The 27,622-nt window shown below is 42.9% G+C and overlaps 1 protein-coding gene across 1 annotated transcript in view; it reads left to right on the top strand.

The window, feature by feature from the left end:
* The window catches only part of LOC138525759 (uncharacterized), an 815,930-nt gene that overhangs the window by 585,045 nt on the left and 203,263 nt on the right, over positions 1-27,622 (top strand). Inside the window, exons 12-14 of the mRNA XM_069635930.1 lie at positions 14,057-14,134; positions 14,562-14,650; positions 16,807-16,843. Coding sequence (XP_069492031.1) covers positions 14,057-14,134; positions 14,562-14,650; positions 16,807-16,843 — 204 coding nt within the window. The remainder of the gene's footprint in view (positions 1-14,056; positions 14,135-14,561; positions 14,651-16,806; positions 16,844-27,622) is intronic.

The following is a 27,622-nucleotide window of genomic DNA, read 5'->3' as shown; positions in this document are numbered from 1 at the left end:
CCTCAAAGTCCTGCTTGGCCGCGAAACTCTGTCTCCTTCATTGGAACTGATAACTGAACTCTGTTATCCATAAGGCTTTTGGAGCAAGCCCACACCGCTCTCATATGTGCTGTGCGGGAGTGCCTATTTAACCTTGCGTGCACCTCGCGCGCGCAGCCAAGCAAGTCCCTCAAAGTCCTGCTTGGCCGCGGAACTCTGTCTCCTTCTTTGGAACTGAGAACTGAACTCCGTTATCCATAAGGTGAACTTTGTGGGCTTCATACCAGCACTTCTGTTCCAATTATCCTTTGTTTACACTCCTTTGTTTGTTTAGGCTTTTGGAGCAAGCCCACATCGCTCTCATACGTGCTGTGTGGGAGTGCCTATTTAACCTTGCACGCGCGCGCACCGTGCATGCGCACCCAAGCAAGTCCCTGAAAGTCTTGCTTGGCTGCTTTGCCGCGGCTTGGAAAGGCCGGGGGGGCTTTAACTTTTTGCTTGCTTGGCTATAAGTAAATCTGAGTCTAGATTCATACTCGTTTAGAGTTATGATTACTTTAACATCAGGCATGCCGCCAGCCTGTTCTATAGCTACTTTTTTAGACCCAGCAGCCGGTTTAGTGACTCTGGACCAATCAAGGAAAAGAACATGGAGTGATGCTACTCCTTTTCCCAAAACGGCAAAACCACGTACAAAAATAATTGGACATCTTGGGGAAACATGCAGACATTCGCTCTTTCTGCCAGGATTTGCCACAGCCATCGATGCCAGTAACAGGTGCAAGGACTCCGACTTTGCCAAGTTCCATTTGTATGGCTAGACTATCAACTACGAAAAATGGCATAAAAAAATCAACAGCACTTCTTGCCAGTGATTCGCCACTAAAACATCCTACTTCATCTCTGGCTTCATGCAATCTGCAATTGGTAAGTGATATCAAAGCTGTTTCTAAACTATCTACAAATGTGCAAAATGTTTCTCTGCCTGATAGTGTTTTACTCTGCAATGTGATGACTGCACCAGTGTCTGCAACTATGAACAAGGCACAATTTGTTGCAGAGAAAGATCCTGCTGAAATTAATATTGACCTAAACCATTCATGCTTTTCCTCTAATACGCTACATGAAACACTATCTGGTACACCTGAACTATATCCGAGCATTAGTAAATCGTCTGTTTAAGAACTTTCTTTTGCGGCCCCAACCCCACGGAAATCTCAACAGGGGGTGTACCCATTGTGGACTCTATCAATGTCGAACCGGTCAATGTATCGATAGAGATTGCCTTAAATTCAATGAACTTGGCCATACAATCTATGGCCAAGCTCTTTGAATCTTTGGATCTTAAACTGTCTTTACAAAGTAAACAAATTGATCAGATTCTAAATTGGCAACAAACAGTGACTAAAAATATGTGATACAAAAGAAACAAAGACTAAGATAAATGATACGGCAAAAATAACAAGTGTTGCCACTCAAACTGAAGTACAAAGTATAGAAGGTCGATTGAATGAATAACTTACATCTTCAATGCCTCACTTTGTAGAAATATAACTGATATGAGCCACGGGATCTCAGAAATGGGCACTCAAAAAAGAACTGAAGAAACCCTGAACTCTGATATTCCCCTACCAGCTAAACCACTATAGTCAATGTTTTCAGTGGCTAGCTCACAAACTGATTCGGTTAAAACCAGTAAAACAAAAGTAACTTTTGCTTTGGAGAAAAAATCTAAAAATATCAAAAATGTCAAAGCTACTTCCTCTTCGCAAACTAAGCAATTTATTAATTTGATACATCAATCATGTCCTGTAGCCTTGAAAAAGTCCCAAGCAATCACAAAGTAATATCCGCACCAAGCGTATTTAAAGAAAGTCAGTACAGTGCACTCAACGATGAGACCTATTTTATCTTACAAACCACTTGATTTAATAGATTCAGCTTCGATCCCCTCTTTAACTGATGAACCAAACCAAATGGCTAAACTGAATGATACACACAATCTCCAAGTCTCTCAGGATTTTGATGCCAAAATGAAATCTGATAATCATCGAAGAGGGATTCGACGTGCAATGCAATCAATACAGTCGTTCCCCTTAAAACATGGAAATGAGCAGAATTTACAAACAAGTGAACAATCTATTTTAAAACAAAAATGTCACATTGAAAGAGAAATTTTGGAAATACAAACTCAAGCTTCTCTATCAAATAAACTTAAACAAATTACAGGAAGCACGACATTTTCCAACATCTACAGTACTTTCTTTATCAGAGCTTCAACTCAAACAACAAACTATTTCGCAAGTTCTGCAAAACAGACCAGGGTCAATCTCTCAGCTAAATAAAATATTGCCACCCCCAATAAAGGAAAATGGGATAAACACCTTGAGAGTTAAACAGCCAGCTACTTACTGTTTACTATTAAAGTGTTCCCCTTCACCTGCTATCCAATACATTTTGAATCGGAAATCGGTTCTGGCAATATTTTCTGAAATCCCTGCTTTAGATGACATAAATTCAGTCGATATTGAACAGGTCGAGTTTCTTGCAGATGCAAATAGATCTTCATTCAGGCTGTGGATAAACTCGCAAGTAATTTTGAATATATGGGCCGTGAAATCTCATCTAAATGACTTGGGTTTTGTTCTCTTGGAAGAATTGCCTAACTTACAACATCTAAAGGATAATCTTGTAAATCCTTCTGCCAGTTCTGTGAATTCCAGCAACCGACCCATTAACAAAACCTGTGCTTGTAAACGGCAATGTAGTCCGCATTAGCTGACTCATCAGAAAGATCCCTTGCGCTCATTAGTCAGTGTTAGGGAGAATTCTCTCTTTAGGCTGAATTTCCTAACCTAGTGAGTCCCCCAGCAGCTTTGCTGGATTTCTTGAGACTCTTTTTCTCCCACTCTTGGACAGAATTTATGGTGTTCCTTTGACTGTTTGTGTTTTATGGGCTGTGGGGTCCTTTACTCCATAGGGTCTCATGTGTTTTTACTATGTGTTACACAGCACCCTCCGTGCAGTAACAAAGTGGTGTCATAGTGACACCCCACCATAGACTCCATACCCTCGGACTGACTACTGTCTCCCAGGGCATGTAAAGTCACCATTGGCTTTACTAGTCCCAAATTATTAACAGAAACCAGTACAAACCATCATATTGTGGACGTACTGGTCGGGGCAATTCGATTGCCCCGGGGTCTGTTAGTCGAGGGGGCACGTTTCCGTCCCCCCTGATCGAGTTTTGGCTGGTGGCAGTGGATACTACTTTTTATATTCGACCGCGAATATTTTCCTATGGGATTTTCCCATTGTTCGAGGCTACCAACTTTAATTATTTAATTCTCATAGCCTTGAACATACCGCCGGTTTATTTATTAAATATTAATTCGCCGGTTGGTATTTTTTGCCAGGACTCGATTCTAAAATGGCATTTGTGTTCTCTTCTGTGACTCCAACCCAAGTCGAGCCCTTTGTTCCACTTTTTGGCGGGCTTCTCCACAGAAGCCTCCAAAAGTGGTGCCACTCTGTCTGGGTACCACAGGGGGTGTGGGAGGGGGTTTAGGCACCCTGGACTGAGTTACCCTGGTAACTCAAGTCGCACTCTTGTGTGATTGACCCAAGTGGTGAGCCGGCCGGCTCACCACTTAGCATGTTTGATTGACAGCTAGGCTGAGTGAATGGGGGTATGCTGCATAAAAGCAGGGCTTTGGGGACTGGAACTTCAGAAGTCGCCACAGGACCTGAGAATCCGACAAGGGAGAAGCTGAGCCGACCTACCACGACGACACCACCGGTGGAGCCCTGCGGAACCGACTCACCACTTCCCGACAACAGAGAAGATCTCCCGGCTGGAGAGGCTTCTTCCGCTGACTGGTGGGCACAACCAGTTTACCTTCTTCTCTTCGCACCCCAGACCGGTCTGTGGTCGAAATGCCCGTGCCAAGCACCCCGGCAACCGGATAGCCACTCACCACTGGACCGCGAACTAAAAGACCGCTCCTTTTACCTGAGAAACTCCGCGGCTGGTTTCTTCCTTGGCAGTGCAACGGACTCCTGTCTTCCTCCTTGACGAGATCCTCTCTTCCCCCGGACGAAGCACCGACTTGCATCCACTGCCAGGAACAACTGCCCCCGCTGGAGTGTTCTGACCACTTTAAGGTACCGTGTCCGCCAGGCCTCCCTTTCTAAAGATTGCTACAAGGTAATAATAACCCCTTAACCTTCTGGACTGGGCTGGCCGCCTTGACCCTCTAACTGGTCCCTTTCTTTGGTCCAACTCCTTTTTGAACCGTTTCAACACTTTTGTGCATTGCAACCGTGTGACCTTGGACACATTTCGCTTTGATCCTCTTAAAGCGGATCCGGCCTACTGACTCTGAATTCGCTGTGTTACTTTGCCTTCCTCTCTTGTTGTGTTCGTGAAAAAGTGTTGGGATCTGTTTCAATTTATTTCTCTGCTTTTCTCTCCCTTTTTAAAACGAATTATTAGAGTGCCATCTACGTTAAGCGCTCACCACTGTCTGAAAATAAGTGGGGTTTTACTTAGGACTTGTCTGCTATTCTTTTAAGGGAGTGTATATCTTTTAGTGAGCGTGTTTTTGAATTGCTTACTATTGGTGCCTGTGTGTGTTTCTAGATGTGGTTTTAAATAATTATCTCTCTTTTACACCAAGCCCTGGTCAGTGTTTACTTGTTCTATTGTGTTCTCTTGACCTATTGTGAATACTCTGTATACTGCCTAACTCTTCTTGAGGGAAGTCTGACTGCTCAGCCACAGCTACCAAGTGAATCTGTGTGGTACAGACTGCTACCAAGTGGGTTTACTGCCAAACACCTGTAGTCTTAAATGTTTTGCAGTGGTCCCAGAGGGAACTACACAGGTTTCTGCCTAACAGTCAGCTGGAACTCGCTGTTACGCTCACCTGGTCTCTGCGGAGGCGTTGGGGCACGGTTTGAGCCCTCCCTCGACTTGGCTCCCCTGTATCGACTGTCTTCCCCAGCTGCTGCGGAGTATGTTGTTCTGGATGCTGGTATTGCCCCTGGGAGAAGAGGAGAGGCAATGAAGATGGCGCGGAGGTGTTACGAATTCCCTCACCCCTTACGTGCCAAAACGGAGTGTGCAAGAGCCTTCCAATGCAAGCTCACCTGTTTTTCTGTAATGCTGGGCTCTCCGTCCTGCTTCCTTCAGCAGGGGCGCGTAGAATGGGCCTAGTTGCTTCACTGGCCCGCGAAGTGGCGATCCAGACCAATCCACTTGGAGGTTAAGGCTTTGGTTATGGTTATTGTTCGTGTTTTAATAATGTCTTTTGCAATGAGTCTTGACTTGATGGTAAGTAATAATGATTTCTTGCAATGTCTCTGCTCTTCCCTATAGGGATGAAGATGATAGATCGGAAGCGTGGAGCGGATCCTGGGATTCCCCTGAGGATGATGGACTCTCAAGGTCAATAGGTAAACTGGCCGTTCTAATGGAAGTCAAGACTCGGGTATGATGCGGCCAAGAGTTCGTTATATGTGTTCTTTTCCCCTTGTAGGAGCGGTCTGACGGTGTGGAGCATAGTCCGGATGCTTGAAGATGGTTCAGCGGCTCTGGAGGAAGATACTGCGTTGAAGCGGAGAAGAAGCGAAGGCTCCTGTGTCGCTGGAAGTCCGAATCGAGTGAGAAAAGGCCCCGACTCAGATGGAGTGCAAGTGGGTTCGCGCACAGCGATGGAGTGGCTGGAGTCATGTAAGCACACCTTCAGTGAAGGAGCGGCTGGGATCAGTTAGGTGAGATGGTCTTCAGAGATGGAGTAACCGGAATCAAGGTGAAGAACAGCGGTAAGCGTCTCGTTGCAAAGCAGAGTAACGCGAAGCAAGGGCATGTGGTTGGGCTGGCTTTATATAGGCTGGCTCCAGCCCCTCCCTTTAGCCACGCGTTGTGGCTCCACCTTGCCCTACCCTAGGACTCCAGCACGTGCCTCCCAATGCTGTTCTATGGCCACGCTGCACGTGCCTTAGGCACAAAGTGTGCAAAGCACGCATTTCCATGAGCCTGGTGCCGGAGGCGCCAGGACTGGGTCCGTGTGGACCCTGGGGGTGATGAAGGCCTGGGCCCTTGCCCATTGGCCATGACACTCGCAAGGCTTCAGACATCTTTTGAATTATCCAACAGAGCTAAATATGCACGATATAATCATGCTGCAAGAAACCTGGCTCACAGTTCTTCCCTCATGGAACAATTATGACCTCCAACTAGTTCCAGCTATAAAGGCTTCCCGTGGTAGCCCCATGTCAGGGTTACTAGTTGCCACTCAGCAAAGCTCCCATATAAAAACTGAATCTTGGGCCTCCCCGAGTCCGTATATACAGATGATTAAATTACACCATAATATGAAATCCTTTGCTTTGATAAATCTGTACTGGAATCCCGAGGGTATCTCTGATGAGCAATTCCTCGAAGATATCACAGATCTTTTGGACCTTATCTCACTAGACCATTGCATTCATTACACAATTGTTTAGCAGGAGATTTCAACTTACATTGGTTTGACAAGAAACAATTCCACCAGCAAACTCGCCTAGCAAAATGGCTGAATTTAGCTAAAGCAAGAAATCGATTTGTTGTTAACGGCTCATTCCCCTCTGATTTTCCACCAAGACCGACTTGGCAGAGAGGAGATACTGCCGGAACTATAGATTATATCTATGTTGATAGACATCTCATGTCTCAAATCACTGCTTTTCAAGTAAATTTTACTGACCTGAGTGATCACAATATGTTACTCATGAAATGGTCATCCCCAAATTTTATGGGGAAAATGCAATCTGATCATATTCAGGGTAACATGTGTAAATACAGCCCGCAACAGATTATTTTGGACTGATGCCTCTCTTATTCTGACACAATGCAGTTGTTTCAATCAAACTTTATACAGTATATTTTTAGTAATGAAGTCAAATCCAAGAAAACACAAATTCGTCAGGAAAAATGCCAAGATTTAAAATTACCCCTAGCTTTACAGGCTCCTGCTTTAAGACATATCAAAACCAAGTACAAAAACTGGTTGCGAGGCAGGAAATCTATACTTTATCAACATGATGGAGCTACCATGTTGCGCACCTTATGCAATAAGAACACATCACAGACTTGGTCAGTATTAAACCAGTCTGCGGCCGGAAATCAGGTTGCCATTCAATCTAATTGTGTAAATGAGCAAACGTGGGTTGACTATTTCACAAGTATTTATACACAACCAATTGAAAACAATGGTGATTCTACCTCTACTCAAATTGGAGCCTTTTTTCTAGACTTTGACAGAGATTACATTTTATATTTCATACATAAATCCAGTATTTCAAGTGCTCCTGGCCCAGTTGGGCTTTCGAATCTAACATTGAAGCGACACCCATATTTGTGGGCCGGCATACTGTTACCACGTTTAACAACATAAATCAAATGCAAGCTATTCCTGAATCATGGCCAGGTTCAATTACTATACAAATATACAAAAAGTGTGATCGCAATAATCCAGCAAGTTATCGACCGATATGTTTGCTTGATGCACCAAGCAAAATATTTGCTCGTATTGCATGAATTTAACAACTGTACAGCAAGAACTTGTAGACGCGATCCTTTTCAATCAGGTTTTGTAACTGGTTTAGGCACCACGCCGAACATGATAACTTTAAATATGTTGAAATCACAAAGTGTCATAGAAAATCAACCACTCTATATGGCATTTGTTGACTTCAAAATGGCTTTCAACTCCATAGACAGGAAAATGATGTATGACACACTCTCTCGACATGGTTGCACGTTCTAACACCCCTATGAAAGGGCGTTTAAATACAGAAGGCTTATTGTCTCTGCCTCTTAGAACAAATTGGGGCTTAAAACAAGGTTGTATACTGGCCCCCACCTAGTTTATTTTCTCTATTTTGGATATAGGTAAATGTTTTCTAACTATTTCATCTGATTCTCCTAAACTTGGAAGCCAGCGTATACCTTGGCTATTAAACGCGGATGATCTGGTGCTCCTGTCCCGTACTCCGACTGGGTTCCAGAATTTAATTAATGCCTTAGCCCAATATACGAAATTGAATAACTTAACTGTGAATCAAGAAAAGACACAGATACTAGTATGCAAATCAAGAAGTAAAAAATCGTTTTACTAAATAAAATTGGCATATACAACTAGATTTGCAGATTGTATCAGAATATAAATACCTAGGGATGTGTGTTCCAAACTCCATGTCATATACAAAACATCTAAGTAATCTTGATTGCAAAATTACAACTTTAATTTCTCAAGCAAAAATGTTGATTTACAAATAGGGTAAATTTTCATATAAACACAGAATGATTTTTTATGAGCAAAAAGTCATCCCAGTTTTGGTCTATGGAATGGAAATCATGTCAACTAAGCAACAGCCTTTATGGCATATTCTAGAAGCTCGCTTTTGAAATGACCTATGTGTACACCCCTGGCGATTTTGCGATTCGAAATGGGCTTGCTGCTGCTTTCAGTATATGTGGCTTGGAAAAAATGTGGTTTCTTTAGCAAATGCTTATTGGGTTTGGAACTAAATAACATTTTAAGTGCAGTAGCCCATTATTTGATCAGTTCATCACACTCCTTTCCGTTGAAGTGGCGACAAGAGGTGTTAAACACAATGTCAGATGCTGGGATCACCTTGCAGTTGTTATTAGACAATCCGATGCGACCTAAAATGAAACTTTATCAATACAGCTGGATATCTAAAAGGGAGACATGTCTGTTGTATAAAGACTTAACCACTTCTCTGTTTGAATTTAAGAGATTCCGCCATATGTCAGATTATTTGCTAAAATGCCCTTCGCCATGTATAAGAAACAAATATCTCAGATTCAGATTGAATTTATGGCCTACGAATGATATTCTAGCGAGGAGGAGACAAATTTCAAAAGAATTAAACTTTTGTCGTTTTTGCGAAAACGTGTCGCAGACAGAGACCTAAGAACAGATCATAGTCTCTTGTCATGTTTTAGTTCCGCCACAGAATTTATTTTTTGCAAATCAACTTTGCATACTTAGACCAACGGATCATGATGAAATATGGCGGATCATCTTTTCCAACACAAAATTAGCCATGAGAAAAGCAATAGTTCAATATCTTGACTATGTACTCCCTGATACTATTATCAATAGTTAATTGATTGAGACTTGTAAAATGTTTGTCAAATTCAATGCCAATAATGTTTCTTTTTCCCTTTAAGTTTTTATGTAAAAATGAAACTGTGAAGAATATTTTCTTTATATGTAATATAAGTGAAAAAAATGTAAAATACTTTTATAAAATTTGAAAGGTTGATGTAATTTAGCCAAACAAATAAAAATAAAAAAAGACTTTGTGGCTTTCAGTATTTAGCAGTCTTGGTTTCAAGCATTCAATAATTAGATCTCTCACTGACCTAAGGTGTTTTAGCATTCAATATTTAGGTCTCTCTCAGATCTCTGGTCTTTCAGCATTTAATAGCCAGATCACTCATACATCTCTGGTGTCCCAGCATTCAATATGTAGGTCTCTCCTTGACCATTGATGTCTCAGAATTCAATATTCAGGTTCCTCCTAAACCTCTGGTTTCTCAGCATTCAATATGCAGGCCTCTCCTGTAACTCTTGATTCTCAGCATTCAATATCTGGGTCTCCAATAGACCCCTGGTTTCTTAACATTCAATATTTAGGCCCTTCTTATGCACCTGGCATCTCAGCATTCAATATTCAGTTCTCTACTAGACTTCTGAAGTCTCCGCATTTAATATTCAGGTCTGTCAAGACATGTGGTTTCTTAGCATTAATGGATAGGCCTCTAATAGAGCTCTTGCAGTGTTGACACCCTTGTCGGGTTCTGGGTTGAAATCATGTCTCTCAGCAAAGTAATCACAAAGGTTCCAAGTGATGGCCTCCTTATATTGGCAGGGAGAGGCAAAGTACACAGACGTCTCCTAGTCTGCTACTCTCACTTTTTGTTGTCCACCCTTTTGCACATTGCTTTGTAGAATAGGCTGCCTTTCGAGGGACAAGGTCTCTTTACTAATTCAAGGATGTCCTATTGGTGGTGTTGGATAACCAGGAATACCCCAGTTTGCATTGTTGCATCCCTGATACTGGTCAATTAGGAACAGTCTTATTTGTAGTTCTTCCCCTAGTTTCTCTAGACATTTGGTCCATCCCCTTCTCTGACTTAATAAAGAATACATCTACTTTGTTTAACACACATACTCGTCGCCAGTGCTCAACCGTCCTGACCCAATCACTGTACAATTCTGCTGAAGGTATTGATCTAAAGATTGGTACAAGTCTGGAGCAATTCCTGCTTTCACACACACACACTGGCTTTTTGTGCCACTGATGTCTTTTCAACTTAACCTGTGAATATATAGGATGATTGAAATGGCGATATGTACAAGAAACCCTGTAGCAATATCGCCCTGGAAACCAAGATGGCCTGTGCCTTTCTCGAGTTGACTTCCCTATTTGCTACCTGTGAGAAAATGAGCATAATCCTGTTTTCCTTCCATTGGGACAGGCTCCTGTTCATATTGCAGAGGCCCATTGAACAGTGAATGGGTAACTTGCCTCCGGTTGGGGGAAGGAGACAGGAGTGCATTGTGCTTTCAAAACCTTTCCCTGTTGTCTTTGGATAACCGCTTGCTGCATGGATTAGAGCGGGTGGTCTACTGGGAGATGGAGGTAAAGATGTCTCTAAGCATATGGTCTTATGTTGCTGAAGAATTTGTTTGTTACTCAGGAATGTAAATTGACCATTGACATTCCATTTCAATCCTCTTTGGAATCCACATTTTAGAAGTGGCTTCAGTAGTTGATCATCAAGCATTTTAGTAGGATTATTCTTCTGTGTTCAAACCGATTCTGGACGTGTTCCTGAGCTCTTCTAAACTAGAGGACTGGAGAAAATTGATGAACCATTAAGAGGTTTTAGTGTTGGAAAAAGGGGGCATGCTATACAAGATGGTGATGATAGCAGGTCTGATTGTACCAGATGGAACTGTACAAAGGGAAAAGGGAAACCTTGCACGCAAGACTGAAGGCTTCTCAGGGATAAGTGTTGTGTGTTCCAATGTGGCACTTAATAGTAAATGCAGTTTCAGCATGAGAGCGACGGGCACAACCAGAAGATATTACTCCTAGGCATTCTGCCTGAAATAGATGCCCCTAGACAAACGCAGACAATGTCATAGATCTTGCGCATAGGTGGGTGACAAATTTAGACATTGCTGCGATATATTAAGAAATGCTCTCCCTTTAAAGGTAAATTGACCTAAATGGTTAGACCATTTGATGTTGTTGGTGAAGCTGAACTGTAACCATTGTGGCTGATCTAGGACATTTCAGAAACTGTAGCAGTGCATGGCCTTTTTCCACTAGTTTAAACCATAGGCAGGCTCTCATGGATGTGCAACTCTGGTGTGCCTAGGATGTATCTGAACAAATCACTTTCCCGTTCCCTTCTGATATGCACCCACCAGTGCAGCTAAAATTTAGATTAGAAAAATAAAATGGTGTTTTATTCTATTGAATAAACATGGAGTCAGGGGGGGATTTCGTCTGTGATTTCATTGGACATGCCACTCATATATGCTCTTTTGCAAAAGGAAACTTTGTTGCAGTTTTCTTTAGTTATGTGAATATTCAGACACATATGATAATATAATAAATAAGCCAGGAACTTAGTACCTCTGTAAAGGACCGCAGCATATTAGTGGATAGTAAATTGTATTTCAATAGGCAGTTTATTTCAGAAGCAACATAAATCCTTTCAATCCCACTGTGTATTAAAGGGGTTAGTGAATTGTAATGAAGTACCCTTGACATCTGAAGGACTTCACTGATTCTGTGGTTCTTCTGCCCTGGCCATGAAGTGTGATGAGTCAAGATACTCCAAGGCAAAGCATGACCAGAGTGGAAAGATCATGAGGACGCTATGCTCCAGAATGGAGAGAATGAGCAGCAGAGAGATGAGCCAAGTAGGTTGTGATGAAGGAAAGCACCAAATGGCTGACTCTACCCCTTGAGGGTAGTGAAGACGAGTAGGGAAACTGCCATGAAGGAGACTAGCGGTCCACAGTGGAAGGCAAATGATACAAGGAATTGAGAAGGCACCATATGCAGTGACCATGTAGGGGTGAAAATTGGTCTCCTGCTGGGAGCACCTAAAAGCCACAAGAGAAGAAATGAGGAGGATTTGAACAGGGATGAGGGTAGGAAGTTCAGATGCTGAATAGGGAGAGGATGAACCTGTAGAGGGCCTGCAACAGGGGGAGCTAATAACAAAGCTAGGAATCTGGTGAGAAACTGAAGCCAGGAGATGGAGAGTGTAATGAGGAGTAACTTGATATGAAAAGTTCCCGGAGCCACTTGGGAACCAGAATTTAAAAGGGAGTGCTGTGTGCTGGAACCTGATGTGCTGAGTTCCTTGAACCGAGAAAAGAAACCATGCAAACGGGGACAAGAAGTTCAATGTCTCGAGTTATTTAACACATGAATAGAAAGCAAACTGTCGTACAGTAAGGTCTCAAGAGTCATTGAGATAGTAGCGAATCATTGCATTGTTAGACTTGAAGTTCAATGTTCACAAATACATTAAGATGTCGGGAGAACCTGGCATGCTGGGAGTTAAGATTCAAAGCTCACCAACACACTGGCTGAGAAACCCTCTGATGGCTCATAGATGGAGATCAATAGTTCTGGGCCACTTGAAAATACAGGCAACTTGTTTTTTTCGCTAATAGTCTTTGAACGCTATCCTTTATATTGAGTTTGTGAAGGAATAGAATATACCGAAAGAAGTCATATGTTTGTATTGTTGACCATTGATAAGATGTCACTGCAAACCACAAAGTCACAGATCCCTCTCCTTTACTCTACAAACTCTCACCCATACCCTGCACACCAACACATGCTGTGCTCACACCCAGAGAGGCTTGCAGCACCTCCTGTCTTAGTTCTCACACCCTTGGATATCTACATCCTCTCTGTCATAGACCTGCTCTTCACTCCTTCAACCACTTTGTGCAGTGCACGCTACATACACTCTACTCATCCTCTGTCATGCTCTGAAAACCCTATACCATACCATGCTTTGTACACACACACTGTCATTTGTTCTACAAGTGCCCAGCCGGAAAACATTCTTCCCTTTGGTCCAGTAGAGTGTGGTCCTTCACATGGAGTAAGATGCAGCAGCTCAGGTCTGGGGGCGAGGTTGAAGGGGACATCCAACAAAGAGGAAAGTGGCCTCGAGACACCAGGACAAAACATGGCATTTTTGATTTGACTAATGCTGGTCAGAGCCTGTGGTCAGCTGCAAGCTATTAATCCCCCCCGGCTAGCAGAAAGGATTGTTGATTACTAGACAACCATAGGAGTTGTGACTTGCTTCTGATCTTGTGGTGTTTTGGCCTCCAGTCATAATACTTGGAAAACCCAAAGTGTCTACCGGGTTACCTGCATGGAGCCATTCTAAAATGTGAGGAGTCTTGGGCCCAGTGGTACAGCCAATTTAACGCTGTGTCCGTTTCATCCACCACAATATGAGATGACATTTTCACATTTGAAAATAGGTAGAGCAAATTTATAACAGAACTGCTGTACATACAAGCCCGCTGTGGCAAATAAAAGTGTCTGCTGCGCTGTGGGTGCCTTGAAATATATATATATATGTATATATATATATTTGTATTACCCTTTCATTGTATATTAAAGTGCAACAGAGTATCTGGAGCAGCAATTCCGGTCATACCAGTAGTTTAGGACTGGACACCGGTTATAAGTACTGGTTTCTGGATGCCCATATGCAGCTGGCAACAATCATAAAGATTTAGGCAATTAGCTCCAGGCACAAGAATATGTCCCGTTCTGCCAAATTCTCTATATTGTAGATGAAAAAGAAATTGTTTATATAGTGCTTCCTGCCTGATTCCTCTCCCTTCGGAGCTGTAATTATAGAAATATCCTAATCAGAACTATAAGCTCATTCCCTTGCTGTGTTTGCATGTTTTCATTTAACTGAGTTTTTTCTTTTCAGGTCCCCTTGCCACCTCTGTGCTGGATGCTGCCCTCGCTTACGCTCTGCTGTCGGGCCCAGATCCAGAGTACCCTTACGGTGAGGCAGTCTTCTTTCTCTCACTTTTAGCAAGGTTGTGCCGGGATGGTTACAGCCCATCTGAAATGTACGTATTGGAATTACAAGGAAAGTCTTGGATGTCCCCATGATAGTCCAGACTAAACATCCACATGCTCAAGTCGTCATCACATCCTCTATTGGACTCGGTGGGATCAACAGGTTGTGAAATGTGTATAATTTGTAGAAGTTCCACAGGATTCTTTGTCAGATGGACTCTTAACATTAGGGCTGCAGTTGGACTTGTATTTTTACATAGTGCTGCTTATACTGCTTTGTTTTACGTTCTGTTTCACAGTGTCCTGCTGGTGGTGATGTTCACAGCCATTTTGTTGTCCTATAAATGTATGAACTAGCAGAAAGCCAGCAATACATCTTTATTTTGCTGTATTGTATCCTTTCTCTGAAGGACTAATGCAGCCACCGCTTGCGTTGGACGGGATCTATGCATCAGACCTGAAAGACCTCACGCTGGGCGTGGACTGGACATTCTTTAAGGTAAGTCTTCCTGTACCTTTCAGTCATGTCCCTACTGCGAAGGAGTGAACAAGTGCCAAACATGCTATAGGAATGATATTAGTATGCATTTCTGACGCAGCAAGGTGAAAAGGGGAAGATTACAGCGCAGGCTCATCAAGTCATTTGGAGTGTACTACAATTCATGAGTCAAAGGACACACTTTCTCTCTGCTTTATTCAGTGAATGGCACAGTTGACGCCAGCTCTGTTGTGACCTTTTATATGTAAGAACCATAGTATGTAAATTGAAAATTAGGTTGGGGGTTACATAATCCATACTTAATTATTATTATTGTCGTTATTAATGTAAGCACTTGTAGAGTGCAAAGTTCACTTCAATGGTGGTCTGTTGGTGCTGCGTTCAATTCACTGAGGGTAGCAGAAGCATTGATATTGTAACATTGCTGTAGGTAAGATAATCGGGGGGGGTAGTTTGGGTATTAGGGGGAAGGCGATTCCAGATCTGGAAGGCAAGACAACCAAGGCATAACCTCCAGAGTGGGGTTCTTTGGCAATTAGGAACAGACAGAAGTTTGTCCATGGGGGAGTAGAGGTCCTTGAGTAGTGTGAAATGTTAGAATATGGAGGTGAATTAAGGTGGAAGGCCTTCATTTTTGAAGGTATGGTGCATTATAGAGACTGTCTTAAACAGAATGCATTTTCAATGTATCCAAGGAAGGGCAGAAAAGGTTGAACTAAAGTGGGGATTTATTTTCGGCCTATTAAGAGGCGCCCACAGCATCCTCGATTGTCTGGGTACTGCAGATGAGGGAAAGATGGACAACCATGATGGATGCCGTATCGGTGATCTAATCTGGATAAGGGCCTTTACAACTGCAACTTTGCGAGGGAACTTGAGGTGGGGAAGGACCTTTTCCACAGTTCACAGATGAAAGAAATAGGCTCGGACTATAGAATGAGCTGGGGGATAATTGTGAAGTCAGGTTTGTGTGAACTCCAAAAGTTTTGACTGGGAACGAAAGAGAATGGAGTGGGCCAAGCGTGGCTTGCCAAAAGGATTAGGGGCAGAGCGGTTGACTGTAGTTTGTAATGAAAACCTCGGTTTTATCACTGTTCAATTTGAGCCAGTTGTCCACCTGTGAGCTATGTTTTTTCCTACTGGCTTTATCTATTTGGAGATTGGTCTATCTGTGCCGCTTGGAGCTTTGCGTTTTGTCTAACAATGCACCTTTAGATTTTCCTTTTTGGACCGGCTTTGGCCAATTTACAGCTATGCTTGCAGTTCACGGTATTGTGTTGTACTAAGTGTATTGTCTGATGGAATCCTGCCACAGCTAAACCAGAATTCACAGAATACAGATTGTTGCAGCTCACCAAGAACACCTTTTGCCACATGGCTTTTGTCGAGGCATTGAACTGTGTGTCTACATCACATTGTGCCCCAAGCAATTGCAGATTTGAATGGATGTCTAGAAAGTGGTGACTGTGGAAGAGCTTCTGACCCATCTACCCTGCTAGCTTATTACCTCTTGTATCAGAAATGTTAAGGTGACCGTCGCCAGGGTCCGATTGGGACAGCCAGTCCTTACTTTTTAGCTGTCCTCTATCTGCTGCCCATACAGACCAAATGCAAAGTGACGTGAGCGGACACGCTTACACCGGCTGTGCATCACCACCTAAAGGCCCTTCTTCCTTCCAGTGCACAGTCCTAAAAAGTACATAATTAAACTGCTCTCTACTTCCGACTCTAAAAAAGCATTTAAGAGTCAGTCACTAAAATAGGTCAGCCAGGTCTGAGCTTGCCTCAGACGTGTTTCACCTTAAACTGCAGGCTCGAGTAGCAGCATGGCCAACTCAGGCATTCTACTTCTGTGGTTGATGAATTCTGGACCATTAAATAGGGTAATAACTATGCCTAATGCAGCGCTCAGAGGCAGGAGGAATGTGCCATTGGGCTCTCTGGAAATAAAATTGCTATTAATCCTCTAAATTTACCCCGTCACCCACTTTAATTTATTCCTCAGTCGCACACTTGTCAAATGTTTTTTGCCCCCTACATCTTGCAGAGGAGAGACCAGATACTAAAATCCTCTTTTCCGTCACAGAGTCTGCACTGTGCTTTGAAGAGAATGCTGAGCTTTGTGCTGTATCTCATCCATGCTTTTCTTTCTCCAGGCTTGTGACCCTGAAATTCTGGAAACCTGTGAGAAAGGTAAATGTGCCACTGGATTGCTTGTGCTGCCTTAATCTGTTCACATTTAAAATGGAATCGTTTATTTGGTTTTGGTCACGCCTTTCCTCCTCCCATCTACAGATCCATAAGGAACAACATTTGAAATGGTGCCTCCTCTACATCCCTATATGCATGCAAGGATTGTTTGTGTTTTTGTTTTTTTGTTTGGCATTTTGTATATATAACCAACAAACTTTAACCCTGCCCACACTCGCCCCTCACTACCAACTGCCCTTCCCCCCTTCTACCTCTGCTGTGTATACATTAAATAATAAAACTTTGGAACAGGCGACAAAATACATTTGAACAATAACCTCTCTTTCAAGCAATCCTCAATATACAATGTTTTTGAGGACAATATGCAACATTATAATCTTCATACAAGAAGTTCAACACTATATTATAGTCTTTGGTAATTTGGGCATCGTGCCCCTGTATGAGTACGTAACCCATTCCAAGGCCACAAAATTAAAAATCTTTGATGAAAACCATTCACTTATATGAGGTGGTTCTTTTGTCTTCCATCTTTGGGCAATCACCAGCAGGGTTGCCAACTGTAGCATAACAAATGCCTTTGGTGTTTCTTTAGAGCCTTGTCGAAAATGTTCTTAGAATACTACCAAAATACTTGATCTGAAGAATCTAGGTTCCTGCAATCCAAACATTTGTACCATGCTTTTGTTAATCTCTTCCCAATATTTCCCCAACCCCGGACAACTCCACCAGACATGTTTCCAATCCCCCACTCCTCCACACTCCCAACATTCATCTGAAATGGAAGGTTTCATTTTCTTTAGGCGAGCAGGACTGTAGTGCCATTGCACCATTAACCTGTACCAAAATTCCCTAATTTGGATTGACCTTGTAAATCTTGATGTAACTTTCCATAATACATCCCAGTCCTCTTCCAGCACTTCCTCCCCTAATATGAGATGCCAACGTTCTTTATATCTTATGGAGAGTCTGAGTTGTGCCTACCAATAATGTGTGTAAGTTGGAGATAAGAGCTTTATTCCCGGGATTAGATGTCATACATATTTCAAAAGGTGTAAATTTGCTCCCCACCGCCTTACGAACCGGTGGTGCTAGGATCCAATGCCGAAATCATGTTTACAATATAAAAATGATTTAGGGTCATCCCCCTAAAACATATCTCTAAGTCTCTCACAACCCACGTGTTTACATTCCGTGAAAGCATTGGGTTCAAGACCAAGGGTGAATTGGGGATAAAAAAAATATGGGGGTAAGGGAACTTAGTCAAATGGCATTTGAGACCACTCGCGCCGAGCATGTAGCCCTTTACTTTGAGACAAATGTGGGGTCGGTCTCCTCAGCTGACATTTTATGGGAGGCTTTTATGGCTTATATCCGGGTATAGGAGTGCAGGTTTCTAATGTCTATCCTGCGCAATATCCTGAACAGTAACAAAAACCTTAATTCTACAGAGAGGCAGCATTCGGCCTCACTCCCCACCCACCCTCTGCTATGCTTTTGCAAGTTAGGGAAGCACTGGACAGCTTTAGATACAATGTGGCTAAAGAGCTGAAGTTTCTTAGTGCCCTGGTGGCAGCGAGACGATATGGGGAGCGTGAGCGTCTGGGTGGGTTGCTTGGTCAGACAGGCAAACCTAGTTGCTGTATCCCGTTGGTCAGGAATGACGCTGGCGCCTTAGTGCACACGCACTCAGAAGTGAACGACATGTTTGCAACGTTCTACTTATTGTTATATTCTAACAAAGATATCTGCTCTGATGATGATATTGATCAGTTTCTAGAAGGGCTTCCACTTACATGCTTGTCGGCTGAGGTTAGTGTCCAGTTGGATCTTCCCATCTCTGGGTAGGAGATTGCTCGAGCCCATGACACCGTACCTTCTGGTAAGGCCCCGGGCCCGGATGGCGTTACGGACAAATTTGACAAGCACTTTAATTCTGCCCTGGTGCATTATCTTTACAGTGTCTGGACTGAGGTTCTTGACTCTCGTATACTACCCAGCATTATGAGAGAAGCAGTAATACGTGTTATTGAAGCCTGACATGCCAGCTGATCATTGTGGTTTCTATCGGCCCCTTTCTCTGATAAGCTGTCAAGATCTTTGCAAACATTTTAGCTTCACGACTATCCCCTTATAATGCCCCATATTGTACATACGGACCAGTCTGGTTTTATACCAGGGCGTTCTACTGCACTCAACCTACGCTGTCTCTTGAACATCCCGGCTCAGATTGACCGGAGCGTCCAGCTGTGGCAGCCACGCCCGATATACTCCGGGTCATGGTTTTTATATACGCTGTACTAAAATGCGGTTAAGCCCTGGTTTTGTCTCATATGTGCGATTGCTCTATTCCTCTCCAGTTGCCAAGGTTAGCACTAACTGGATGCTGTCTGCCCCAATTCATATATCCAGGGGTACTTGTCAGGGGTGCCCCAGCTCACATCTTTTATTTGTCATAGCCATTGAACCCCTAGCAGATCTTATTAGGCACAGGCATAGGGGCATTTGAATAGCTAGCCAGCCCGACATTGTATCTTTACAAGCAGATGATGTAATTGTATATGTGAGGGATCCCCAGACCCATTTGCACCCCATCATGCAAGATTTTGTTGCTTTTGGGGAATTTTCGAGACTTCAGTTAAATTATGGTAAATCAGAGCTTTTCCCTCTCACTGAGGCCACGTCTGAGCCCTGTGACCTGCTTATATTTCCATGGGCGCAGGGTGTGGTGCTGTATTTGGGATCACTGTTGCTAGGCATCGCAATACACTATACAAATACAACTATACCAAGTACCTGCCATACCTTTCACTAGAACTTGGGACCTGGGCACGTCTGCCATTGACCATTGCGGGCAGGGTTGCCTACTCAAGATGACAATTCTCCCGAAGATCCTTTACTTTTTTCAAAACGTACCCATTGGCGGGCATGGCATTTTTTAAAGAGCTAGCAACTACTGTCCATGCTTTTTTGTGGCACTCGGGTGCAGTGACCCTCAAATGGGATACTCTGGTCATGCCATATGTGCAGGGAGAATGTGCAGCGCCCGACTTTCAGGTGTACTGGTTAGCAGTGCAAGCACACCATGCAGCTTTTTGGTATGCAGGGTGAGGCTGTCATACCACATGTTAGGCTCGAAAGGTGAGACATTAGATCTTTGGTGGTGCCCCCAGGGTTGTTTGATCCTTGCCCCTTTGACACGGCAGCGTCACTTCACTGGCTTGGTGTAAAATATGGAAGCTGTTGGGAGTCGTGCATCCCTATCATGGAAACTTTCTGTTGTGGAACTTCGACCCAGCATTTCCCATAGTAGATGCAGTCAATGAGCGGCACTGGGTTCCGAATGGGTTTAGCATGTTGGGGGATCTGTTTCTGAATGGGAATTGTATCTGTGCTGCTGACATCCCTGCACTCACACAGTATAGATCCTTGCGTTGGCTTCAATATATTGGCGTTCGCAGGGTTATCCAAGGATGACGGGACAGTTTCCTGGTGGAGCCGAGAATGACTCCTTATTATGGGGGCCTATGGATCCCGGGCACAGTCTCTCCACTGTAAAAGGCGATCGAGGACCGAATGCTGACGCCCCTTGCAAAATGACCATCTAAGTGGGCTACAGATGTGAATGTTGAAATTACGGATGACATCTGAATGAGCATGTGTTCGCAGACCCGGGAGGTCTTTTAACGCCCGATTTTGCCCGATAAAATTCAAAGTCCTACACAGGTACCATTATACGCCAGCGAGGCTGAAACATTTTTCTTAGGCGGCTATGGGGTGTTGACCTAGGTGCGGGGGGGAGGAAGCTGCATACTTCCATATGGTGTTGTTGCCCCAGACCTGATGAATATTGGAGGGAGGTATGTACCATTCTCACTGAAATGACGGATATCAAGTTAGATGTTACCACCATGCAATCTTTATTGCATGTTTTTGAAGACCAATGGGTGAAGGGGTGAAAGTTGGTAAACCTATGCTTGTTGCTTGCTATGCGATGTCTGTTACTACATTGGTCAAAACGCACTATACTGTAATCTGCTCAATGGCTGAAGGCTATTGCATGGGCCAGCGACACTGAAGAACATTGGATTGCTATGCAGGCAGTGGGGGATGCCCGAAAGACATTTGACTGGCATTTAAGGCTGATCTGTTTCGCACAAGTGATGGTCCTCCCCCAGACTGACTATGGTCCACAGAATCCCCTTGATGTGTTAATATTGCATGTGTCATTGTAGCTCCGTCCTCACTTAGATCTACTTCTATTTTGTGTGTTCTCTGTTGTTCCCTCTGAAATATTACCAGTGAGGCCATATATCTTTATGTACAATATGAGTTTGTATGTTTTCCCTTGCAAACAAATTATGTAATGCTCCATTCCAAGTGCTTTAATGAAGAAAGTTTTTAAAAAAAGAAAGGTTGTTGGTTTTTCAGGAACAATCTGATGGGCCGAAACCTTTGTAAGGATCCCTGGTGTGTGATTGGTGAGCTGCTTTAGGCCATCCCCCAAGTGTACTTATCTGAGCACAGGAGACTTCTGTCCTGCAAACATCTCTGGGCCTTTTTACCACGGTCTTCCTCATTTTACTGCCTTAGGTGTCTGCCTTGATGTAGAAAGCTGCTGTTTTTTTTGGAAGGTTATTGGGACCACGATACCTGCCTCTCCTGTTGGTTGGGCCATTTTGGGTCATCTTCAGTGTCGGACCATGTTCTGCTGGCTGACCTCCTTTGTCCTCTGAACTGTCGGAATCTGCTTTGTAGGCTTCCACCCTCTTCTAGGAGTTATCTGCCGTTGCTTCCACTTCTGGATGGTGGGTAACTTCTGGATGGTGGGTATCACAACTGGGAAGACAAATTATTATTCTTGTTCATTGTCTGAGTGTCCCTGGGTGACCAGATTCTGTGAATCGCATATGGGAAGAACCATCATACTCGCTGGGTTGTTCCATCCTTCCTGCACCTCCAGGAACTCTCCTAATGTGGCTTTGCGAGGTACTTAACTTCCTCTGGACATTCGTCTTGGCCCCTCCTTGAGTCCCAGGCCTTTTAGACCAACCACTGGATATGCATTTTTAAAATCTTTTGTTGCATTCCTGTGAATGAGAAATGCATGGCTGCAATGTACACTTGTAAAGTATTTGAGTAACTGTTGCGCTTAGTAGTTTCACCTGTTGGTACTATCAGCCTAATTGTATTTAAAATTTAAAGTTTTGTTGCATATGGATGTGTTCTTCCCCCCTCTAGTTCATGCGATTACTGTGAAGTGTGCATTTTTATTATGTATAAGAAATACTATGTCCTGGAGAGTTAGGAAAACAGTGAAAGGGTTTCTATTGGCACATGGGGCTCCGAATGGAACTGTATGAATGTATGATTCTAACGTCTCTATGATCGCCTTTTCTTCCCCCTCCTTAGCCTATATGCATTGCCTGTCACCAGAGAGCAGATGTACATTTTAGTTTTGGGAGTGGGTTAGGTCTTAACTGACAAATGCAATGACAATTTATTTCATGCAATCTGTTTGACTGTGGTATGTTCCTTTTTATAGTATTTTTGCTTATTAGGTATTTTATTATGATATATTATTACAGTGTAATTATTCAGTACTCCAGTGTAGGGGCTTTATTTGGATAATTGTGTGGGCTAACTGTAATTCACTACCAGCTGTCCTGTATTTATTTAGGCCCGACTTCTCTGCCACAGCTACCTGCTGTAGAGAGATTTGGTTACCTTTTTTGGTTGGAGCACTGTCCCACCTTTTGGGTTTGATGGTTACACAGTCCTCACCACCAGTTGGTTCTGCAAACATCTCCCCAACAGCTGACATTGTTTGCCAAGTGCAGCCTTAGATATCCCAGCAAGGCCATCGATTGCCTGGTATGGTCACCATAGATTAGGTACAGCCTCACAAATCCATATGCTGTCCTTCCTGTCCACTTATCAATCTGAAGAGGGTGGGACTCTATAAAATGAATGACTTAATTTGCCATTTCCGGTGTCGTTCCTTTAAGGCTTTGTGACTTGAGGAAACTCGTCCCTTCTCCCCAAGGGGGAGCCGCTCACCCCCAAGCTGTGTAGACAGTAGCGTTGAGGACAACTCTGAAATGCAGAGGCGGTAGAGCATCAAGGTTGAAGATGGCTCAGGCAGGTCCCTTGCAGCAACTTGGATTAGTCGACGGTGCCCTCCACCCTGGAGCTTCTGGTCTTCACCTCTGGCAGAGGACTTTGGAGTAGAGTACTCTCAATCAGTTCCATTGAGTTTGTTCTTCAAGGAGTGTGCATGGATTAATTAACTAAGGGGAGGGTCTAACCCACTGCTTTTATACTCTACAGTGGATTGCTCCACAGGATGTCTGTTAAGGGCCCAACCCTCGCTGCTGTAACCGCTGTCCTTTGCCATCTGGTGTCATAGCAAAAGTGCCCTGTCTGCAGGAAGTAGGGTGGGGGCAGAAAGTGTGGAAGCCCTTGCAAAATCCAAGATGGCAAGACCCCTCTGTGGATTGGTGCTACGCTCTGTGCCCCTTTCATTTGTCTGTCTAGATGAACAGGGTCTAGTAATCCACGCCTTGGTGTAAAGTGCCCATTTTAGATAGAAGACTGTCTTTGAAATACCAGCCACCAGGGAAGTGGTTCTGTTCCTGGAGGAAGATGACAACCTTTCTGGGGGGCAACAAAGAGAGGGTGTTCTAGTCTAGATCCAACATAGTTGTTGTGTGTACAACCATCCCATACAGCGTAATGTACACTTGGCCCTCCCATTATGCTGTTGGGGTACGCAGATATATTTTGAACCAGAGGCACGTACAGGAAAAAAAACTATTTCTGTCTGTTGTAACTTTGGGTTCCTGCAGCCATGTTCAGGAATGCACGTGTGAAAATGCCCTGCTGCCACTGCAGTCCATCTGCTTGGGATGTCGGGAGAAGGCAACAGCAAGGTACATCTGTGTTAATGCTTTTTGGCATGGAGCATTATGAAGGATCTGATTTGCAGGTGTCACTTTCAGAAAAAGAATTGCCTGCATCATGGTATTACTAAAAATCAAAAAAGCTCAGGCTTCCCAACTTCACAGATGACATTCTGTCACACTTTCCTCAAAATAAATGCTTTAGTCTGAACAGGTATAGTTTAGTCCAGCTTTTGAGGGGCGACTGGGATCACCACCATCTCTTTGCAGCCTCTTCAGCCCAAAGCGCACCCTTTTGTTCATTCTTGGAACAGAGTTCCAGAGTAAGGCATCTTTATATTTTCGCATCAAATTACAAACAATTAACAAACGTTTCTGTTAGGAAATATTTTTTGGGCAGATTTCTCTCCCTTGACATCAATGGAACCCCCGAAAATGTTGCTATAACTTGAACGTCGTCCTGACATTTGGAGGAAAATTAGGCCTTTTTGCTCTGCTTGGTTTGCTCAGCTCATCTCTTAGAGGCGCTGGTGATTCCATACGGCTCACCTTACAATGAAATGCTGGAAGGGTCCTGTATCCTTTTCATTTTTGTTTTGTACCATTTCTGTTAAGTTTACATGGTGTCCAAGACGGGCTGGTGGTAGCAGAACTTTTTCTAAGGTTTTTCGTTTTTATTGTGCACACTAGTCCATTTTACCACATGCCGCCATTTCAAGTACCATATACTCAAAATGGGCATACCACACACATTTTGCCCTGTCCTTTGACTATGTTGTCCTGTGTCCTTTTTCCTGCCTTTTCAGGTCAGGAAATGTCATATATGATGAGCCCTTTCCTGTGAGTGTTTGTACCACGAGTAGGTTCTTGCATTTTACCCATGCTTTCATGGAAGATGAAAGCATGGGTAAAATTAAATTAAATTAGATTAAATCCCATGATCGTTGAAGCATCTAATTGGTGTTTTACTGACCGTACGCCCTTGTTAGGATTATAGATAAATAGGAAAATCTGCTATTAATTTATTTGCTGCCAAAGATCTTATCCTGAATTACATTTTAAGGTATGACATGACATGATTAAGAGGTATTTGGATTTTGACTATCTAGGGATGAGGTTCACAAATAAATTCGAAACGGTATGCCAAAATCAAGAAGGACCCAGTCTATTGGAGAAATCTCAAATTATGTACCTATTATGAACTAACATACTTCACGTTGTGAGTGTGTACAGAGGTAATGTTAAAACCACTGGCATGCATGGGGCAGAGACCTAGGGCTTTGGCAATACGGGCCCAAATGACAACAATTGAGGATACATTCTGTAAAAAAGAAAATGCTTGGTCTGCCAACATCTCTATATTGGGGCCCATGCAGAATTAGGTTTGGCTTTCATCAGAGATGATGGGAAAGCAAAACCTATCCTGATATTTTAAAGGCAGAACTAATGCATATCATTCTAAATGATATATGGGAGACGAAAGCCACATTAAAAACCCCCTGCATTTGTAAAAACTGAATTATCCTGTATCTCAGCTTTGATCTGACTAATGACTGGGGATGTTTAAGATTATATATTACACTCAAAAAATAAAATGAATAGAGAAATTAAATGGATTTAAATATGCCACCCAAAAAAGCATTGCACTTGTTTTAAGCTCCACTGCCTTTGCACCAGAGTGGTTAGTGTTTTGTTCCCAGTTTGCAATTATTACTAGATATCAAGGCATACGTTAGTTTTCAAAAATGGATTAGTAGAGTCTGCTAATTAAATTGTTCTTGATTAGCAAGCAAACCCATTTGATTAGCAATTTTGTACTCCTGTTTTTAATGCCACCAGAGGATACTTGTACCCAATATATAAAATTAGCAACAATACAGCAGTTTTGTATACTGCTGAAGTAAGACATTAGTGTGATAAGTGAGGCCTGTCAAATTGTTACTGTAAAATGGTGCATGGCACCACAAACCCACTTTATTTTGGCACACTGCTACCACCCAGAGGCCAGTCATGCACAGTGAAACTTTTATTTGACATTTACTGCAAACAATGTAAAGTTTAAATAAGTTTCCAACATCCACTGCAAATGGTACTGGCCCTTCTTAAAATCTACTCGACTATGCGAGTGGGTGAAAATAAGTTGAGCCTTGGGTGAGTGTGTGTAAAAAGATTAGCTGCATGAATGGACACAAATAAATAGATATGATAAAGACTATTCGAACAGTTTGGCCAGCTCTCTCTACTGCAGGTGCAAATATATAATGTAATCATAATCATAGAGCAAAGTGAGCTCTGGAGGCCAACTACAGTGTACAGTTTTGCAGTAGGTCTGTAAATGTACAGACTGGATGAAACTATTGATTGCTACTTTAAGTAAATATCAAGTTAGCTTTGTGTATTCATTATTTAAAATACTAAGAAGCGTGGTAGGCATAGTAGGCAGAATATTGTAGTTTGCGGCCATCTCACTTTCAGGCTAGCGGGTATAAACCAACATAAAATAGAATGTCAAGGAGTATGGGATCAGCTCATGGGTTGAGCACTAGTTGCAAGCTGTATGTAACCAGCAGGCCACAGGACTCTGTTTGCCATCAAAGCATTTGGCTGCGTGGTCATGTACATTTTCAAAGGTGTCCACTCGTCAATATGATGCACCTTCCCAAGAAAATGAAATCTAGTGGACACTGAGATTTAGATACACTTAAAGCATGGAGACAATGCGGTGTTTATAGTAGCAATACTGTAATTATACATTATGTAAACTATTACATTTTTAGAAAAGGAATTGAAAGACTTTTAAAAAAAAATGACTAACATACTGGTCTTTGGCAGACGTGATACGGTTAGCTTAACAGTAGTATCCAGATTATTTCTGGTTTGCAATTATTTGAAAAAAATAAAATTGTGCGTAGCGCTCCCACACAGGCTGTTTGGCACATGAGTGAAGGGGATGATTACTGCCTCTCTCTCTCTCTCTCTCTCTCTCTCTCTCTCTCTCTCTCTCTCTCTCTCTCTCTCTCTCTCTCTCTCTCTCTCTCTCTCTCTCTCTCTCTCTCTCTCTCTCTCTCTCTCTCTCTCTCTCTCTCTCTCTCTCTCTCTCTCTCTCTCTCTCTCTCTCTCTCTCTCTCTCTCTCTCTCTCTCTCTCTCTCTCTCTCTCTCTCTCTCTCTCTCTCTCCCCATTAGCCCCTTTGAACTTACAGTGAACAGAGAAAAGAGGGTGGAGAGAGCTCCGATGTCAAGAGAGGAATGCAGGGTGAGCTGTGCTTTAATTGAACATGGTAACTTAAATTGCTAACTTTGCTACACAAGTGGCAATTTAATTAGCAAACCTATAGAAATGCATAGCAAATTGCTCTGCGACACTGCTTATTTTATGCCTTGAGATAAAGTTTGAAAATGTAATATATTCATGATGAGACTCATTCTTGGCCTAATAAAGATATTGAGGGCCATTTCTGTCCATAATGCCCGATCATTTTAGAGACCAGAATGCATTTTTAAATATTTGTGCCAGAGTACACAGGTATAAGATGTCTGACGTGCTGCTGGATCATAAGCAATCGCAGTATACGTAATTGTCTACCTGCCCCACTGTTCCTGAAATCATGTAAAATGATAGCTAGAACCTTGGCTAAGGACTTTAAGGACTTTTTTAAAGACTGCTCTTTGTATAAGGAAACATATTTTACCTAAACAGTTAAGTAGTAATCTGCTTTTTACTGTGAAATCTATCTTAATTCCCTTTTCTTCCGTTTGTGATTCCTCGATCACATTTCAGATTACATTTTTTACGTGAGGAACTGCCAAATGAGGTCACTTCCAGGAAGGAAAGAAGTAGCACCATGGTTATATAATATACTA

The sequence above is a fragment of the Ambystoma mexicanum genome, chromosome 7p (assembly GCF_040938575.1).
Source record: "Ambystoma mexicanum isolate Mex_15411 chromosome 7p, UKY_AmexF1_1, whole genome shotgun sequence".
NCBI lineage: Eukaryota > Metazoa > Chordata > Amphibia > Caudata > Ambystomatidae > Ambystoma > Ambystoma mexicanum.
The sequence above is the reverse complement of the archived record's forward strand: the minus strand, read 5'-3'. Positions and strand labels throughout refer to the sequence as shown.